The sequence below is a fragment of the Tiliqua scincoides genome, chromosome 5 (assembly GCF_035046505.1).
Source record: "Tiliqua scincoides isolate rTilSci1 chromosome 5, rTilSci1.hap2, whole genome shotgun sequence".
NCBI lineage: Eukaryota > Metazoa > Chordata > Lepidosauria > Squamata > Scincidae > Tiliqua > Tiliqua scincoides.
In genome coordinates, this window is record NC_089825.1 from 89,401,146 (window position 1) to 89,421,118 (window position 19,973).

At 44.1% G+C, this 19,973-nt stretch overlaps 1 protein-coding gene across 3 annotated transcripts; it reads right to left on the reverse strand.

The window, feature by feature from the left end:
* Positions 1 to 273: 273 nt before the first annotated feature.
* Positions 274 to 12,396, reverse strand: PHB1 (prohibitin 1). 3 transcript variants are annotated; one of them, XM_066627689.1, is made up of 7 exons: positions 12,339 to 12,396; positions 8,931 to 9,064; positions 7,086 to 7,247; positions 6,561 to 6,703; positions 4,806 to 4,922; positions 2,507 to 2,602; positions 274 to 1,425 (listed from the first exon to the last, which is right to left on the reverse strand). In XM_066627689.1, exons 2-7 carry the CDS (start codon positions 9,016 to 9,018, stop codon positions 1,213 to 1,215), a joined length of 819 nt encoding a protein of 272 aa, XP_066483786.1. In that variant the 5' UTR covers positions 9,019 to 9,064; positions 12,339 to 12,396; the 3' UTR covers positions 274 to 1,212. The 3 variants fall into 3 exon arrangements, with proteins under 3 accessions (XP_066483786.1, XP_066483787.1, XP_066483788.1); XM_066627690.1 differs by having other exon boundaries at positions 12,330 to 12,349; XM_066627691.1 differs by having other exon boundaries at positions 12,326 to 12,344.
* Between the last annotated feature and the right edge of the window lie 7,577 nt (positions 12,397 to 19,973).

The following is a 19,973-nucleotide window of genomic DNA, read 5'->3' on the forward strand; positions in this document are numbered from 1 at the left end:
GCCATCCCTGGCAGGGAAGAAATGACTACAACAAACTGCACTGTTTGTGGAACTCGAGAGCATTAAGATAACTGGCCAGTTTAAGGTTTAGAACCAGAGTTGCAACTAGCAAGAATTTCCAGGGGTCAGGCATCAGCCTTCTCAGTTCCTAATTCAATATGCATGTCCATGTTAACTCACTGATAAAACCGACCTTACCTATCAATCCCTAGGAATAAAGTGCCAAAAACAAGGAGGAATTAATAATGCCTTATTAAAATACAAATCACACAGTTCAGGGGGGACATTTGTTCATTTATTGGAGGTTGGTTAATACAATCTCATCTTTTGCAGCTTCATTGCTAAAGTGAACTTCTTTTAAAGAAATTAAGGAGACTTGATAATAACCTAGTGAATATTCTTAGTCAGGCTGTCAGCAGAATAAACCTATCATGTTCTTAAACTTGGGACCTGAGACATACAAAAACAGACGTCTGCTGTTGGCTAGATCAGTCACTTCCTGTATAACAGAAAACCAGTAATGTGGGCACTGCAAGGATATTTGTCCCTAAGAATGGAGACTTGCACAAGGGCCAGGAGAGCTGACACTCCGCAGGTGCAAACTTTCTCAGCTCAGAGTTGAAACCATCTCAGGTTTTACAATTTGCCCTGTTGCAGCTCAAAATATGCATCACAGCAGAACTGGGCATTTGCTGAAGATAGGTGACTCAGCTTGGGAAGCTGTTTGAGGATGGATTTGGCAGGAAACATGGGGCTGATGAAAAACTCCTCATGTCCTCTTCATAAACAGCAGAAGACCAAAGTTGGTCTAACACTCTCTTGTAAGACATAATCTTAACACTGATTATGTGGTCCCATGGCCTAAAATGAACAATCTGCAGGGCCTTACTAAAATAGAGATTCTCTCAGAAGGGTGTACCAGGCTACTGGTTAAGTCTGCTAGGACAAACCCACACCCCCTCTTTGACCACCAACTCTCAAGTCCTTTACAGCCTTTGTTCTGCAGACTGATCTGTTAAGATACTCTAAAATGGAAAGAGGATGATTGATTGCCTTTATTCAATTAAGGGATTTTCCAATCCATTTTAAATTTCCTGTGTTTTTTAACCCAAACAATTGGGAAACTTCAGTGATTTCTTTTGACTAATCTGTTATTTTCAAAGGAATAGTAGAAAAAAGGGTAGGGACCAGGGTAGGTGGGCGAGAGTGTGCTCACTGGGGTAGTTGAAGCAACATTGCGGGTCCTGACGGCAGGTAGGTGATATTGCGTGACCGTGAGAGCTGGTAAGCAATGTCTTCAGCTGCCTCCAGTTTACGCAATTCGATAAGGCCATCACCAGCTGTAGCCAATGAACTGGCAATTAGCTCAGCTGCCTTCGAGTCCCCCTCAGCTGAGATTACGGCTGCTTTCTTCTGCTGCTCTGCCTGTGGAAGTTGGGGAGGAAACAGACAATTAACCAAGGCAGAGTGTAAGACGTTTACTCCCTCTTTCATCATCATCAACAAGCCTTCAAGTTTAACAGCCAAGCACCTAAAATAGTTCCGGCTGTAGTTGTATGCAAACCACCAGAATTAGCATAACCCTCAGAATCTTGCAGCTTCACTGTGCAAGACAGCAAGTTTCAAGCCCTGGGAATACTTTCAAATGAAAGGAGAATTTCTGGAAACAGCCTCCCACTCATCAGTCTGCTCTCCCCTGTAAAATAAATGAAGGTCCCCTGGATGGATGATGTCATGGATGCATTCTGCATCATAGCAGGAAGCTGATACAACAGAAGTTACTAAGAATGTGTAACTGAAATAACAGAAGTTTAGACTGCAAGCTCCCCAGGGCAAGGATCTGTCCTATGTTCTATAAAACCTCATTCACATGTATGGTGCTATACTGGTAATCATGTTAGCAGCAGAAGAAGTAGTGGGGAGGGGAGAAGCAAAGGCAAGCAAAGGTTGATTGTCCATGCAATAGTGAGCCTGATGTGGATTTAGAGTTGAAAATCCATGTAAGCCCTGAATCACCAATCACAATGTGATGACTTCATTACTGTCTGTTGGTAGATCCCACTTCCTGTCCCTTTCTTCTGGCACACCAATGTCCTATTACACCTATCTCTCCTCTCCACGATATATGATTAAAAAACTCGGTTGCAAACTGAATTGAAATCAAGACTGTTGGACAACTGGCCCCCACTTAGAACCTTCTTAACCACTCTCACTCATGGCTTTAATTGAAATGCTAAGCCAGTATGGATGCACAAGCCTAGGTTCATATCTCTACCTGAGTTTGTTGCCCCAGGCAACCCATAATCTTTCACAGCCTCCCATTTTTACCAAATTTTTTTAAGGGTAAAAGAACAGGATTGCACAGCATGCATGGAAAAAGCACGCCAAAAATGATGGCTTCTAAGCCACACAACTGAAGTACTAGATAAAGAAGTGACAAAATCTCCATGGTTATTTAGGCAAGAGACACAACCTTGAGGTCAACTGGCACGCTCAATGCTCTCACCTTTTCTACGATGAATCTAGCCCTCTCTGCTTCTTGTTGGGCTACTTGTTTCATTTCTACTGCTTCTGTGAACTCTTTTCCAAAAGTCAGATGTGTCTAGGAGAAAGAGGAAAAAAAACTCATGAATTATGGGGGAAATAAAGAACTGCAGTACCCTGAGGGTCATAGCTGATGTGCAGTTTTCTTGTACACATCACTGTCAAAATATGCATGGCTGTTGATACTGGGTGCACTTTCATTCCCCCTCTCACCTGAAGAAGCCACTGGTCAAGTTTCTAGAAATGCACTTATTTGCTCACACATACTTCTCCTAAAGTAGCAGATGGATGAAGGTCCTAGTCTCAATTACAGACATGTAAAACGCTCCTGAAGTTCCAACAGTCTCACTGAAACTGTCTTAGCTTCTCATTCACAGGTTCCTAAAAATCTGACACAGAGAAATCTGGAGCTTTGACAAAGGTGTCCTCTAGAATTCAAAATTTCCTGCTGCTCTGGATGGAACCTTGGTCTCCTGGTCTACAGCATCACACTGCAGCCTACAGAGGGAGCCCCTGCACTTCTCACACCCACCAGCTGTACTTGAAACACCAGCATCTCTTATCACCATTTCTGTGTCAGATAAGGCTGCCTGCTTAGCTTTCTGCATTTGCAACTAAAACCTTGCAGTGTGAACACAAGTCCACAGGGTTCCTAGACGGCATACAAGGTTCAGGTAATGCAAATCCAGCCTCACCCTCTTCAAACTGGAATTAAACTGGGATGGTGATCTCAGAGAGAAGTCTCTTTACAAGGGTGGGCAATCACCACCTGTGGAATCACTATCACAGCTTCCATTTTGCCAAGGATTTGTGTGAGCATGGTTGTGCAATCTGCACAGAAAGGACTTTTAGTGCCATCCAGGACTGGTTTTCAGACTATACTATGCAGAACCGAAGGGCCCAGGGATATACAGTATATTATCTGGGTTTCAACGGGAGAAGCCAATCTGCTTGTTTCTTTCCCTTACAGTTTCAAGGGATTGCACAGTAGGTGATAGGGACCAGCATAATGTCAGGATGCATGCTCTTGGGATTTTCCATGCCCATGGGGAAGCCCAAGATGGCTTACAATAATATCACATTAAAACAATAAAGTAACTCAAAGTGCAACAGTCAAAATCTCCAATTTTTTTAAAATGCTGCTATCCAAGAGACCCAAGTCAAATTTTTAATAGAACAACAGCAGGGAACCAATCAGTTGAAAGGCAAAAGCCAATCAACTAAAGGCTTGTCGGAACAAAAGAATTTGAAGATCCCTGTGGAACCTTTATAGATCAGGACAGCACTTTCTTGTGGCAAGTTGCACAGTGGCTCAGCATAACTGGTTTTCAAAACATGCAGATAAAATTGGCACAAGCAAGTAAAAATACACTGAGCAAACAATGCATTGTATGTGGAGTATTAACAATTGTTAACTGACCACCTACCAAAACCGATCCATTTTATGTAAATAGCCCTGCCGGACCAGGCCAGGGGCTTGACCAGCATTTTCCCAGTGTGGTCCACCCTCTGGGAAGCCCACAAGCATATGTTTGAATATTAAATGCACACACAAAACCTGGCATCTTTTAGAGGAAATTCAAGATGAACGTACAATTTTAGTAAAGATCTATTGCCTGTTTAGAAGAAGACATCATTAATTTTGTCTTCATGCTGGGACTTAGTCTCAAAAACAAACAGGTGGATTTTAGAGTTCAATTAATTTGCTGATTAAACTAAGTTAAAGCTGCTAGTCAAATATATTTGTATCAGGTACAAAAAGGGGGTTTCAACAGGAGAAGACATGAAGTGAAGTTGTCTCCTGGACACCACTAAACTCAATGCATAAACTAAACACTGGCTGAACTGTTTGGGGAAAGAAAACAGGAAATAAAGCCTCCCCTGGGAAGCCCAGCTGCTGCCAACACTGCCTGCCTTCAAGCAGGCAGCTGAGACCTTTTCTTGTTTTGGTTCTCTTTTATTTGGGTTTTAGCAACTGTTTATTTTGTGCCTGCATTTTTATTGTCCTTACTTTGCAGCCTGGTAAGCCACCTTAGCAATCCCTTTCACAGCATTGAAAGGGGGCTTGGAATCGTTTTCAAACAACCAGTATCACATTCTGAATTGCAACATGCATTCCTTCTTGCCCCAAGTACTGCTGTTTAGAACTTCTGTTCATCACACATTTGGGTGCTCTTCTTACATATTCCAAGAGATCCTTTCCTCCAGCCTCTAACCAATTTTCTTTCACCATAACTTTCTGGAAAAGGAAGGCTTCTTACCAAGGAAACATCATCTAGGATAAGACCGAATGTTGCTGCTCTTTCTGTGAGGTCTTCGCTCACTTGTCTAGAAACCAGCTCTCTCTGTGTGATCAACTCACCAGCATCAAAACGAGCCTGAAACAACAAGAAGTGCAAACACAATAAGCCAAAGGGCTCCAATTACCCACACAACCTTATATAATTCTACTGATAAATCACGTTTTTTCCTGCACTGGAAATGGCCCTTTGCAGGCACATTTATAGCCCTTTAGTCAAGTATTGTAGCGAAGGGGTGGGTGGGAAAGAGAGAGATCCCACAGGCAAGCTGAAACTTGAAGTTCTCCAGCTCTTCCCACAGAGTTCTCAACAAACAATTATATGAAAGATGATAAATGGAAGATTGTTAATGTACAAGTTGAAAGAACATGAGAAGCGCCTCATTTACTTGGGAGACTGAAGAGGCAGGTGTTAAGTAAGAACACAACTTACAGCAATAACTACAGCTCCCTGGCTGGCAAAATACTCAGGGCAGGGTGCATTTGTGTGGTTTTTGCACTGCACAATTAACCGCTGGCAGAAAGCATGGGACCTTGATTGCTCTAACCAGAAGAAATGTATCCTTACCATTGTTTCAGGGCCCATACTGCCTCACTACACTGGACCCCAGAGAACCCAGATGTCAGCATGTTATTGTAAACATTGGGAAGATCGTAAGTATATTGTTGATGCCCCACATTACCTTGCCCAGCTGGAGAACTGTAAGTATAGAAGAGCCTTTACATTGGCTCGCCTTAGAGGACTCCCCTCAGCAGTGTCAGAGGGACGATATAAAAGGATACCTTGGACTCAACTACTATGCCCCTGTGGATCAGAAGATGTTGAAACTATCGGACGTGTACTTTTTCATTGTTCCTTTTATAGGGACATTCGTGCTACTCTTATTATACCATTGCTGACCCATTTTATGGGATGTACACAACAACAATATATGAATTTGTTGCTGTCTGGTGCAAATCCAGGTATTACTTTTAATGTTGCAAAATTTTTTGCTTCAGCGATGCGCATTAGGACATTGATATTGAAAGTGGACTGAATTTAGTAGAGTTGCTGCCTACAATGGATAGTTGCCTCTGAGAATGGGGGTTGGGTTTGGGTTTATTGAAGATTGAGATTTTTTAGCTTGATGTTTTAATTGAATTTTTACGCCTTGTGTAATGTTTTTTAAGTGTACGGTTTTGTATTTTATGTACTGGTCACTGACCGTAATAAATGAATGATGATGATGATTGTAAACATAACACTGTAGTGCAATAGCATCCAGGGAAGGACCGGAAGTGGAGGAGGCAGGAACAACACTCCAAGAGCAGTGGGGAAGATACAGAATGGAAAAGGAAACAAGGCCCACATGGCTCCAAGAGAAATGCTCACTATGCTCACCATCGTCAGAGCCTCTGGCCAGCATCTCAGTTCATCAGCTACTCCCATCTACTAAGTTAGGAAGTTTTGTATCTCGTAGGAGCCTCAATGTACCATGAAGAAGCCAGGAGGGCTTCTGAGGGGTAGAGAACAGAATGCCTGTTGCCCTGGTCACTCTGTAGACAGGGAACAACAAGAGCTCCTCTCTTTCCAGTGGTCTAGTAAATGAAGGGGAAATTAAAAGCAGATGCCTGCAACAAAATCAGCAGTGTCCAAGTGCCACAGGTCATTTGGCTTACTAAGGCATTCTTATGTTGCAGAGGGGTGTCACACCACCAGGAGCTGCTTGTCTCTTACCACCACAGATTTGAGGATTTCAGTTGTGATGGAGGGCAACACTCTCTCGTCATAATCCTCGCCAATAGTAGTGAAAATGCGGGGAAGCTGCATCGTCACTGGCCTGAACAAGATCCGCAGCGTGATATTCACATTCTGTAGATCTATCAGAGAGATGGGAGGAGAGGGTGAGAACAGAAATATACCACACACAAGGAATAAAGTGCCCTCAAGCATCACTAAATCAGACTGAAGGAGGACAATTTGGCCATTATTATCCTCTACAGAACAGCTTGCCTCATGCTTTGGGTGGGTCTTTAGAGAAGTCACTCACATATAGTTGGCAGCAGTTCTCTCTGAGGTCTAAAGCAGCTCTGAGAACCTCTGCTAAAAATGGTGCAGAAGGGCAGGAAAGGGTATTAGCAGCTGCTATTTCTGTTACAGAAGTGTAATGGCATGGCTTGTCTGTCTCTGATTTCTCATGAGGCTCCCCAGCTTTGTGGCTAGAAGGCTAACCATTCATTGGAACCGCCCACTACTCCTCACCTTTGCTACCAGTGATGACAGGAACATTGCGTGGGCGAGAGCGGCAGTCGAAGATGATCGGCTTCTGCACCCAGGGGATGAGGAAATGGGTCCCTTCTCCAACCACTATATCCTGAACACCTCGGAATCGGTCAAAGATGACAGCCCTGTGGCCTGCGTCCACTGCAGAAGGCGCAAACAAACATGCTCAAATAGCAGCATCGCATGTGAGAATAAAAAGGTTATTTTTTTTATTAGCAAACGCTGATGCAACCACCATTTTGGTCAGATGCTAGATCAACTGGGATAAATGTATCTATATGCAACTACCACAGGAAACAAACATCCCTATGAGGACTGCAGAGACAGACAAAGACACATATGTGTCAGAAGCTGCTCGATGCTGAAGTCAAATTATTGGTCCATCCAGTCAAATACTGTCTATACTGGCTGGCAATGGCTCCCCACTAGGTTTCAGACAGCTCCAACCTGGAGATGCCAGGGGTTGAGTCTGGGACTTTCTGCATCCAAAACAAATGGTCTACTACTGAGCTACAGCTTCTTCTCAAAGACACTGTTCATGTGCCATCTTTTGGATTACCTGTAACACACTCTTGGATAACAGTCCTGCCCACACCAAATGACACTGAGAGGAGGTAGCTGAGCTGGCATAACATGGTGGCCAAGAGAGATTCCAGATCCAAGCCCCAGACATTTTCTTTTTAAGGATCATTTGCACTCTCTTTTTAGAGGGATCTTTTTAGTGGCCTCATTGACATTAAGCCATTTCTGCCTAACGCTGCATATACGCAGCAGGGACCAAATGCGTACACATGTCGGCTAGGCAAAAATGGGTTAAGGAGCACAGACCCTTCTGGTTCATATTCAAGAACAAGACTGCATCACACACAGGGTACTCCTTCCTGCTCCAAGATTACTGAACCAGACGGTGACGCCATTCTACTATGTACCAGATCATTTGGGAAGAACCCCTTACCTAACTTTGCCTCATAATGATCCCACAGAGCCACAGAGACAGCAAAAAGGATAGGACAGGCAATTGAGCTAACACAACCAACATTCATGCTAATTCTAACAATTTATACCTCAGGCTTTTATTCAAATGACTGCCAAGGCAGCTGGCAACAGATTAGCACAAAACACTCCCTAGAAGCCCTTGTTCTTCTGGTTGGTGATGGAGGTCAGAATGTTCTCCTTCCCCTTACTTTTGCAGTCCCAGAGTAACTGGCAGTTCAAGCAGTATGTTCCTTCTGGGAAAGGGCAAGGAAGAAGAAAGCAAGCTCCCTGTAGTTTTGCTGTCACTGCCAAGACACCTGAGACTGTCTCTTTCTAGCCCCATTTGCCATATACAGAAGAACCATCACATCTTTTTATATTCATATTGCAATATTTACAGTAGCTTTTGTTTCCCTAACTTGTTTTGTTTTTAACTTCTGCAATCATGAGAGCTGGTAAAGATCCAGACCCATCTATTTGATAACAAGTTGCTGCTATGCAACCTGAGCTGAATGGATACAGGTGGAAATCCAGTCTCCCACCCTAATAGGCATTTCAGTGATTCTGTGGGGGGGAATCAAGAGAACATGGATTGTCTCTGCCAAGCAAGCCTCATGTTCTGTTGAGGTAAAGAATCCCCCCCAAAACTAAGCTCCTTTTTGGGGGAATGAACTGAAACTCTTCTCACTATATTTTAAAAGAAACTCATTTTTCAATACAGTCTGGGTTAAATCTATTTAAGTGAAGAAAAAAAAAACAGCAGCAGATACACTTGAAGACTGAAAGTTACAGTAAGCCATAGCAGCCTGTCTGAAAAGCAACAGAAGCAAAAAAACAACAACTCCTCACCGTTGTAAAGAGCAGAGTTGACAACTCCACCAGCCACAGCCAGTCCCAGGCCAAGTTTGCCGATGGACTCAAAGACCTTGGCAGCCATTGCGTCAGCGTGAATCCTGCTCCTGGGTTTCAAAGAGAAAACACTCCTGCACAAACATCCAAAAAATTTACAGCAGTGTTAGACATTCGAGGCAATAAACTGGCTCCTTACAATACACTTTCAGAGCAAATAGCTCTTTTTTAGTGTGACTTAGTTTGATTTAGATTACAATGCGTGTATTCCCAAGCAAGTTTCATTGAACTGAGTGGGGTTTACTTTTGGGGAAGCTTGCATCAGATGAGGTTGTCAGGAGAAGCAGAACTGGGGGGGGGGGGCAAGGTGGTAAGCAGGCATGCAACACACCATGTAAGCGCCCCTCCCCTTCAACGTTGGAGCCATTTGGGGCAGCAACAGCAAAGTACCACAGCTGCCCCGAATGGCTCCAATGCCAAGGGGGAGGGGTCTTTACAGGGCCCTCCTTACTGCTCTCTCCCCCACCCCTGTCCTGCTTCTGGCTGTCAGCCTTAAATCTAGAGAACCACAGAAGATATTATTGATTTTTATTCCACTTTCCTACTACTCTCCTGAAGAAACAGGGCTTAGCGCAGAAATTTTGTAAAAAGGGATTCTGATGGGAGCATGAAAGATGCAGGAATATGCTTTGGCTGCGGTTCCTCCACACTGCCTGTCCTACAATAGGCCCACCCAATACAGCAGATCCACTAATAGACACTTATTTGAACATGCAGATTGTTGCCACTGGTTTGGGGTTATCAAGTGTTAAGCACAAGAAGCAACCCAAGGAACTACAGGATACCATTCATAAAAACCACACCACTGTGAAACCACAAGACAGAAAATCCCACTATGGCAATAAATGACTTTGTCTGGGTACAGAGTGTCTGCAGAAATGCCTTCTCCTGTATCCTAAGAACTTTTTAGGAAAGCCTCTGATCTGGGAGTGTTACTTTGGGAAGATTAAATTAATAGGTATTCAAGGCTAAGTTCTTCCTGTTGTAGTACCCCAATTGTGGAATTTGTTCTCCAGGGAGAAACCACTGGAACGCAACCATGAGATTTAGGCAGCATGTGAAAACTCACCTATATCATGGGCATTAATTAACTTTAGCAGATAGTATAATTGATTTTGTTATTTTAAAGCATGCTTTATGACAATGTTTTAATGTGCTTGTTTTATGGTTATGGTTTTCTTTTAGGGTTCATAAATTGCCTTGAGCACATTTTTGTAGAAATAAGTATGAATGAATAAGTATGAATAAGTTCCACCAATCTGTACAACAGCACTATGCAAGTCAAGAATTTCTGCAGAGAATAATAATAATAATAATAATAATAATAATAATAAAGGTATTTCTATACCGCCTTTCTTGGTCCTCAGATTTCTCCTCGGACTTTATTCAAGGCAGTTTACATAGGCAGGCAATTTTTAAATCCCCGTAGGGATTTTTACAATTTGAAAGGTTCTATCTTTCAAGAAACCACAACATTCAGATGTTTCTTTCTTGATCTGGTCGCACATTCTGGCCCCCATCCTCCCACGCTTAGAGCAGATGGAATAACTCGGCTCAGCTTGTCAGCTGCTTGAAGGTTGCATGGTGCCAGTGGCCTCGAACTGGCAACCTTCGGATGTTATCTTCAGGCAAATGGAGGCTCAATCCTCTAGACCAGACCTCCTAGCATTACGGTTTTACAAATAAGAAGGAAATATGAATGCGCTGGTATGTCAGACAGAACCAGAAGGTAGTCGTTGTTCTTGTGGAAAAGATATGAAATGTAGTCTGATACTTGTGCCATTTGAAGAAACCCTGCCTTCTAAGGCTACAAATCCTATACACACACTTACCTGGGAGCATCCTTCATTTAATTCAACAGGACTTACTTCTGAGTAGACATGCCCAAGACTGGACCATTGATCTAGTGACTGCATCCTGCAGTCTGCAGGATGCAGTAGTTTTTGTTAACTACTTGTATTTCTTTCCCTTTCTGGAGTCACATGGAACAAAGACTCCCTGAAAAAATAATTTCTTGCATGTAGCATACTAGAATGTCAGAAATGTTCAGCTGCTGCCATCTCCTTGGCCTGCTATTAAGTTTATGTGCTCAGAGCACTTCAATGGACCAGCACTGAAACGCAAACTCCTATTTCAGTGTTTCTCAAACTGTAAGTTGGGACCTACTTAGTGGGTCCAGACCCAATTTCTGGTATGTCTTGCAGAGCCTCCAGTGAAAACATGGGTGATGGAAAGATTAGATTAACTAGCTTCCTCAAGCCCTGAAGCTATTCAAAAATCAGATTGCTACCAACAGCCCTGCAAAGGACTGAGCTCCTGCAGTTTGCAAGCTTGTGTAAATGTAGGGAGATAAATGCCTGAGCATCTTTTTTTCTGGGGTGTGTATGTCTGTATGTTTTTCCCAAGTCTGTCAATGACAGGTAGTGGGGGGCAGGTGAAGTTTGGCTTACATAACTAAGCCCCACAAACCTTGAGGTTATTAATTAGGGCTGCCTCATTATAAGAAATGGATCCAGTTTTTTTGTTTTGTTTTTGCAAATAAAGTATTCCTTGGAAATAAATTTTTAAAAATGTTATTTCTTTCTAGATCACTTTTTTAAAGGTCTCATAAAGCTAGGTGGGCCCCAATAAAGTGTCATTTTAACAAAGTGGATCCTGGTGCTAAAATGTTTGAGAACCACTGCTTTATTGAATTCAACAAGACTTACTTCTGAACAGTGATGAATGAGACCATGCCATTGATCTATAATCAATAGCTGGCCTGCATTTTTAACACTTCTTCTTTCCCTTACTGGAGCCACATGGATCAAAGATTTTAGCTCCTTGCATTCAGAAAGCCAGCATGACAGGGAGAAATGTTCAGCCATGCCATCTCCTTGGCCTGCTATGAAGTCTGTATGCACAGAGCTTTCTTTCTCTTTTTCCCTTTGCATGGGGCAGCACTGAAACTCCTACCTACAACTCAAGTGGATCAATACAAGTATTACCAGGGGCTCTTCCCCTTCATTCCCGTCAACCTTTGTACTCCACCTCTCCACTGCCATGCCTTTCTGCTACTCTTTAGCATTTATTTTGGGCCAATGTTGTGAGAATTGTTATGCAAGCTTGCACCCCTTCCCTGCTGTCAGGAACTGGATGGAGAAGGCAAGGACCCCCTTCCAGCCAACATACCTTGCCATGTGCACCCTCCCCACAATGTTCCCTTCTTTTAATTCCCACCCACTAATTCCTCTGCCACTACTCAAAAGCCACTCCTCACCACAGGTGCTTACAACCCCCCTAAACTCAGAGAACCAGAAACAGGGAGGGGCATTCCCACAGGCCACTGCACTTACTTACTGAACTCACCTCCCAGCACAGAGCTGACCTCCACATGAATCCCCAGCAAGCCACCTGGACCCTTTTGCGCTTGCGCAGAACGCATACCCCAACATCACTCTGCCATTGGTCCAGCATGGTCACCGCAAAGCCTATCGGGACTCGTAGTTTTCTTTCTGAAAGGAACTGTAGAGAAACTGCGTGTATAGAGAGGCAGAGACAACTACATATTCCGAAGGGCATTGCCACGCAAAAGACTCTCCTTCTCCCATTGGCTCGGAGCCGCATGGCTTTCTGGGAGTTGTGGTCCTAATATTGCTAGAAGCTTAGAAATAACTGAGAAAACTTAGGCTTGTGCCAGTCCTGAGCCATGGAAATAGGGCTAAGTCTCAGAATCTGTTTTGTCCCAGGAGATACATGTAAAGAGAATTAGCTGCTTCCACTGTGTTGTAGTTGCTGGAGGGAAAAAGCCATGCACTGCAACCCATCAAGGTTGCACATGTTTTTGTTGCCAGGTCCTGCCAGCCTGGTGAAGGGGAGTGGGGGCAAACTCTGTGTTGACTGAGTGGTACTGAGGGCATTGGGGTATGTGTGGCAGCCCTCTGTGGTGGGACCTGTCATGAATGTGGGGATAGGGTTGACCACTCAACCAGGGGTCTGGAGCCTCCAGGAGTCATCATCATCGTCATCATCAATCTCCAGGTCACCTCTGGAAGCCAGCCTGGAGATTTTAACTGGATCCCAGGTTTTTCCAGTATTACATTGTGCTGAAAGAAAATTAAATTTCCAGGGATAGCTTCAGTCAGAGCTGGCAACCCTTTGGTTAGTGCATGCCCTGGTTGACCCTGGCTGACCTGATAAGGCATGGAGAAATCTGAACAAAAAATGTTAGAGGAACACACAGAAGAGCGAAGCACACCCCTGGGGTGGGTGAGTTGCCTCACATGTTTGTTTTCTAAAAAAGAAATACAGTAATGGTATATTTTATTGTTAACACTCTATCATAGTGTTTCTCAAACTGTGGGTCAGGACCCTCTAGGTGGGTCACGAGCCAATTTCAGGTGGGCCCCCATTCATTTCAATATTTTATTTTTAATCTATTAGACTTGATGCTACCATGGTATGTGACTGCATTTGGGGATATGTGACAGATCTGTACTTTTAGTGTGCAGTCCTAACCAATTTTCCAGCACTGACATAGCTGCGCCAATATGATGTGAACTGCATACTGCAATGGGGAGGCAGTCAAGGAGGCCTCCTCAAGGCAAGGGCATGTTTGTTACCTTATCTTGGGGCTGCATTGCAGTTAGGTCAGTGCTGAAAAGTTGGTTAGGATTGCACCCTTAACAGGCTACTATGAATAGGCTTTTAACAGTGATAGTCAATGGGGCTTACTCCTGTGTAGGTTTGGATAGGATTGTAGCCTTGGAATGTTAAAAATTTTCATGCTTGATGATGTCACTTCCAGCCATGACATCACTTCCAGATTAATGACATCACCTCTGGTGGGTCCTGACAGATTGTCATTCTAAAAAGTTGGTCCTTATGCTATAAAGTTTAAGAACTACTGCTCTATCAGACATTAACAGAAATGAGCCCATGGGGAACTGTTCTTTATACATTGATATTCCTTATGTAAGTATATCTCCTGGCTTTAAAAAGAAATTCCAGGGCTGAACTTTCTCCTCTTTGTGCTCGCTCGCTCGCTCGCTCTCTCTCTCTCTCTCGCTCTCTCGCTCTCTCTCTCTCAATGGGACAAAATACTGCCTGCCTGCCTGATCTTATATCCCCCAGCCCCAAGTAAGAAGGCTAGAATGAACTTTAAACAAAAAATTGAAAGCTGAAAAATCAGGGAGGGGCTGGAATATCCTGGGGAGGATAGACTCCCTTGTGATAACAGCATTCTAGGGGACAAAGAGAAGACATTAGGTCCTAATGGGGTAAACTTTATCATATGGGAGATTTGTAGGGAAATGCTGGTCTGTAGAGACAGTGGAGGTGATGGGCAAGTAGTTGGAGGGGATTTTGCTCACCCTCTCCCTTCTATTTGCTTGTAGTCTCTAATTAGTGTGTATCCTGGCTAGATATACAGTATTCCCAAAATACCAATAATTTGGGTATTCCCAAAATATCAGCTTTCCAAACGCATAAGAAACCTTTGCCCTCTAACTGCAGGCTATGTCCTAGTTCAGAGGTTCTCAAACTTTTAGCACTGGGACCCACTTTTTAGAACGAGAATCTGTCAGGACCCACCGGAAGTGATGTTATGATAGGAAGTGACATTATCAAGCAGGAAAATTTTCACAATCCTATACATTGTATAGAGCAGCAGGCTTTTTATAGGGATTCTGCAGCTCCCCTGGCTGGTTTCTGCAGTTCCCTGGGAAGCCACAGCTCACAGTTTGGGAACCACTGGAATAGGGTGTACCTCCCTTCAAGCATGGCCAAAGGACTGCATGGGAAATAAAGTACACCAAGAAACAAGGCTCTGAGCCATTTGCCACACTTCTCTCTTCTTTTGTTCAGGCAGGCCCCCTTTTGGCTCTTTTCCCAGCTGAATGGGGCATCAACCCCCATTAAGTACTAACTAAGCAGAATCACAGCGATTGGTCATTACTTTTTATCTTCCATTAAAAGGAAAGAAAAGGCACAAAATTGCCTTTCCTCCCTCCAAGAGACTGCTGAGTAAGCAACATTTCTAGGAATGGAGGTATACTGAGCAGAGACAGATAGACCTCGGAAGAATCTGCTGATGGTGCACAATGTGCCTCTCCGGAGGGCACAATGCACTCACCTGTCTAGCCAGTGAATAAGAGTGATTGATCAAGGGCAATATCCATGACAGTAGGTTTTCTTTCAAGGCAGGGCTCCCTTTCTAAATGGAGAGGTACCAAGGCTTCAGTTAGCCTCCAGCTTCTCACCTGGAAGTGCTACTCCCAAATCCCAGACTGTGTATTATTGGGATGGATCAGGGCTCCAAATCACCCCACCCCACCCCATGCAATTAGAAAAAGGAAGGAAATCACGCCAGGATGAGGAGTGGGTTGCACACAATCTCACGCCACATCACACAGAGAGGGGCCAGTTCCAGGCTTATGAACAAGGGTTCCATGTTGCACTTGGCGTTTGTGGTGGGTCTCAGCCCTTGACAAGTTGGTGGTAGAAAGGCATGGTGCTTTGACCTGAATCAGTGGGAAGGGGGTTGCTGGAAAGGGGAGAGGGCTGTGTGGTTGGAGAAGGATCCAAGTCTGCATTCTACTTTGACTTCTGAGCTGGAACGTTTGAATTCTGAGCTATTAAAAAATAATAGCAATTATAGCAATAGCTATTCAAAAAATGATAGCAAAATAATAGCACAAGCATACTGTACTGTGTAATGGGACCTTTGGCTGATCGAGGCTCAGGTTTGAAGCCTTAACTGATGATGTTACTTCTGGCCATGACATCACTTCCAGGTTAATGACATCACTTTTGGGTGGGTTCCAACGGATTGTCATTCTAAAAAGTGGGAAGGTGCTAAAAAGTTTGAGAACCACTGAACTATACAGTATTGGGTGGCTCTTCTCATAGGCTGTTGCTCTTCCAACAAAAATAACCTAAAGATTTGGGCTGTCAACCATTAGAAGAATTTTTCTTGATTAATCTAACTCAGCTTAATCAGCCTCTTACCCAAATGATTAATGATTATTTGAGTTCATGTAAAAACACTCCCACAGCACCCAGACCTTAGGGTAATACTGAAAAGTCGATGGCAGTATGAGATAACGTAGCATTTAACAAGAAAAAGTGTCACACCTTGTTAGAAGACAAAGCTAGCCTTACGGGTTTTTCCATTCCCTATTACAGTCACACAGCAGAACCAAAACAGTCCCTAAAGAGAATAAACAAGCATGGCAGCCCCATCAATGAAATGTATCTTCACCCATTAATCAGCCAAAACCTTTGTAGACTGATCTATGGATTCAAATCGCATTACCCTATTAACATTTTTTTTTTATCAGTGAAGAGTCCCACCCCAGATACATTGTGGAAGCAGATGTACATCCTTTCCCCTGAATACAGATACTCTGTACCCACAAGGCAAACCCACAGTGAATATCATAGAATTTCCAGACACTTTCTTTCACTTTAAAAGCAACCACAGCAGCTGTGGAGCAGGAGAGCAGGCTGAGCGAGGCACTGAACCATTTCCCAATTCCAATTCCTTCAACACCATTGTCTGGCTCTGCATCGGGACTGGGTGGGCTTCAGGGATCCATTTAAATTAGAACTCCCATGGTCCACCAACCAAAGCTAGGGGCTGGGAGGGCTGAGCCAGTTGCAAAACTGTGATGTGGGGGATGAGGACAGCCACTTACCCACTGCACCCCATGAGCCATCCACAGAGATAACCTTCATAGAGAATTACAAATAGGGCTGGCCTAGCCAGGAGACTGACTAACAGCCCAATCCTGTGCTTCCCAGCGCACAGGGTTACAGCAGTGCTGAAATGGCTACTGCTGCATCCCATGGGGCTGGGAAGCAACACCGGGGCTACTCGGGGTAAGGAAGCTTACGCTCCCTTATCCTGTGTATCGGCCATGTGGCCCCAATAGGTCTGCCCCAGCTATTGAGCAGGCACAGATTTGAGGAGACCCCTGTCCGGTCTCCCAAACTGGGAAGGGGGTTAGGATATAGTGGCAGGGCCTGCCGCCATCTCCATGCTGAGCCAGTACCAGGGCGAGACTGGCACAGAGTGTTGCAGGCTTGCCTTATAGCATGTTTGTGACACTGTGCACTGGCGCTGGGCTGGAGCAGGGCCGTTTGGATCGGACCGGAGGCAGTTGCCTCCAGCAGCAGTTTGTCAGGGACTGCTCATCTCCCTCTGCTCACTTGCTTGCACTTTCTGCTCTTCCTCCTCTCACTTGTTGGACTGAAAAGGAATGAGGGGGACAGAGTGGAATAGGAAGTGTGGTGGAGAGTGCTGGCGGGGGAGACTCTCTAGCCCTGCACTTTCTTCTCCTCCACACTTCCTCTTCTGCTCTGCTTCCTTCTTCCTTTTCCAATTCAGGAAGTGGGAGGAGCAGAAGCTGACACATCAGCAGGTAGTAATAGGGAAGCATTTGACATGCCGCCTGAAGTGCTGGGAAGTCTTGACCTGGCCCCGAAGCACTTGTTTGTCATTAAAGAATACTTATAACCACTTTTCAACAAGAGTAGTTCACAAAGTGGTTTACATAGTGAACAAAATTTGAGTTTCTTCAGATAGGGTTATTTCTGAGTTTACATAGGGATTCCAGTGTAAAACTGCAAAGGAGGCCAGCAGAGCTGCATAAAGACGTCAAAAGCAACCATTTAAAATACATATTTTTCAGGTAAGGACCAATGAGAGTAATTTGAGATTAGCACCAGGTCAACTATAGTAGGGATCTTTTTAAACAGTATTTACAGTTTTATTTCCTATTTTTTAAAGTACTGTATTAGGAAGTAGAAACCCTTGGTGATCTACTGCTCCACTGAAAGAAGCCTCATATCAAAGCCTCAGCTGTTATTTTATCTAGTATTTTTCCCATTGTTGGGTTAATAGCAGCTTTGGAGGTATTTGTTTATAAAGTGTATATACCACCCTTTTCCTATAAGACCCAGTGGAGTTCCCAACTAAAAACGGAATCTAAACCGAATCATAAATAGCTTTTGTTAGAACCGAAGACTGATGCAAGTGAAGGGGAAGAGAATTCCTCCTCCAGTATCAGTAAAAATCAAGCCCCTGTTATTTCCTTAAAGTTTCTTTCAAGTTGAGAGGTCCTGTCAAAGATTTTTTTCAAATCCTATGTGATCTAACACATAGATCACAAGGGTGGGCACAGCCTTTTGCTGCTCCGAACGGGGACAATTATATTATCACCCCCTGATCTCTTGCTTTTATAAGCCCTTTCGAGCAACTTACAGAGCTTAATCAAAGCTCTATATATGGGGGGGGGGGATTAATCAGAACACCACAGAATAGAACATCAATGTGCTTTCAGCAGCCACGGCGGGTTTGGCAGGACACCATGATATGTTCATAATTACAAGTCAGAAATATGAAGATTAGCTACAGCCCTTCTGTTTTTAAAGTGTTTTCAATAGGACCCTCAGTGACAAGTGGCCCACCCTTGATACGAGACTTTCACATCCCATTTGGTTCGATTTTCCAGCAAGTGCTACTCTTGAGCAACCACTGGGAGGCGCCATTGTCCTCTCTCATCCGACTTGGGTGAAAAAAAGATCGACTTTCCTAAAGATCTGGAGAGGCAAACCTTTTGCCCTTAGATTGTGTCTAGGAAGAAAGAAAAGGCAGATATTAAACCCGATGTAAGCTATCAGTTAAACTTGGTCTGAGCCCCTTTCCCTGGTCCTCCCCATAGTAAACTCTCATTTCAGGAACCTGCAGCTTTTTTCATACTCCTTCATTTTCATACTCCAAAGCATGGGGTCTTCATTAAGACCCAGAGCTGGTGATTTGCGAGAAAGCCGCTTAGATCTTGACATCCATCAGGTATCAGATAAACATAAGAGGAACAAGGGGGGAGCAAAAGGAGGGGGTGGTTGGGGAGAATCAGCTGCTAATGGAGGGCTCTCCTTGCTCAATGGCGCAGTGCTGATTTACGAGCTCCTAAATAAATCATTTTTATTGCAGTCTCTTTGTCTTGCTGTCTTACGTTTAACCCAAAACATCAGTCAGTGACTGCGGAGGGTCTCTGCTTGTGTCAAGCATCCAAGGTTGCATCCCTGTCTAGTCTCTAAGCCATTCTTGCAATGAACTCTAACCTCGCGTATGCCCCTTTCTGGCCTTCACCTACATCGGTGGACAGTGGCCTATGTTATGACCACTCCAACCACATTTAATTTTACCTCCTCCACTCCATTTGATCTTGCTGGTGTTCCCACATCTTGCTGAGATTTGCAATCAATTTTCATGGGCTTTTTTCCCATGGGAAAACTGGTAGTGCCGAAACGAGTGCCAACCTTCCTGCAATGTCTGTTTTGATTAATAAATAATGTTAGCTTAGTATTAATAAAAGCAATAAAATAAGGCATAATATCACATGAAACGGAGGCAGGCCATCTAGCTCAGTACAGGCATATCTTGGATAAGGCAGCTTCCTTTAGTCCTGGTCTGTTAATGCACTCAGTGTGATTGACAGCTATTTGAACCAATGGGGACAGTGCATTCTGGCCAAATCAGCACACCTTTTGAGCCTATTAGATCAAAGATGTCTCCAATAGCACTGTTCCATGCAGTTCTCAACTTTTGGGGAATGTGGACCCAATCCTATCAAATTTGCCAGTGCTAATGTAGCTGTGCCAGTGGGGCTTCCTGCAGTGGAGGGGCAGTCACCGAGTCCTCCTCAAGATATGGGAACATGTGTTCCCTTACCTTGGGACTGCATTGCGGTTGCACTGGTGCTGGAAAGTAGGATAGGATTGGGCCCTGTATCCCTTCCACAATCCAAGGTATTGCTGTACAGCAAGTCCTCACTTACAGAGTAATCCTATCTTGTGCTTGAACAGGCAGGCCAGGAAGCCAGCGCTGTATGCAGCGCAAGAAAGAGCCCTGAAATGGCTCAGCCAGAGGCAAGGGGAAATTCTTCCCCTTACCCCCGGGTAAGCCACTGCAGCCCCAGTGGGTCTCCTCAGACTTGT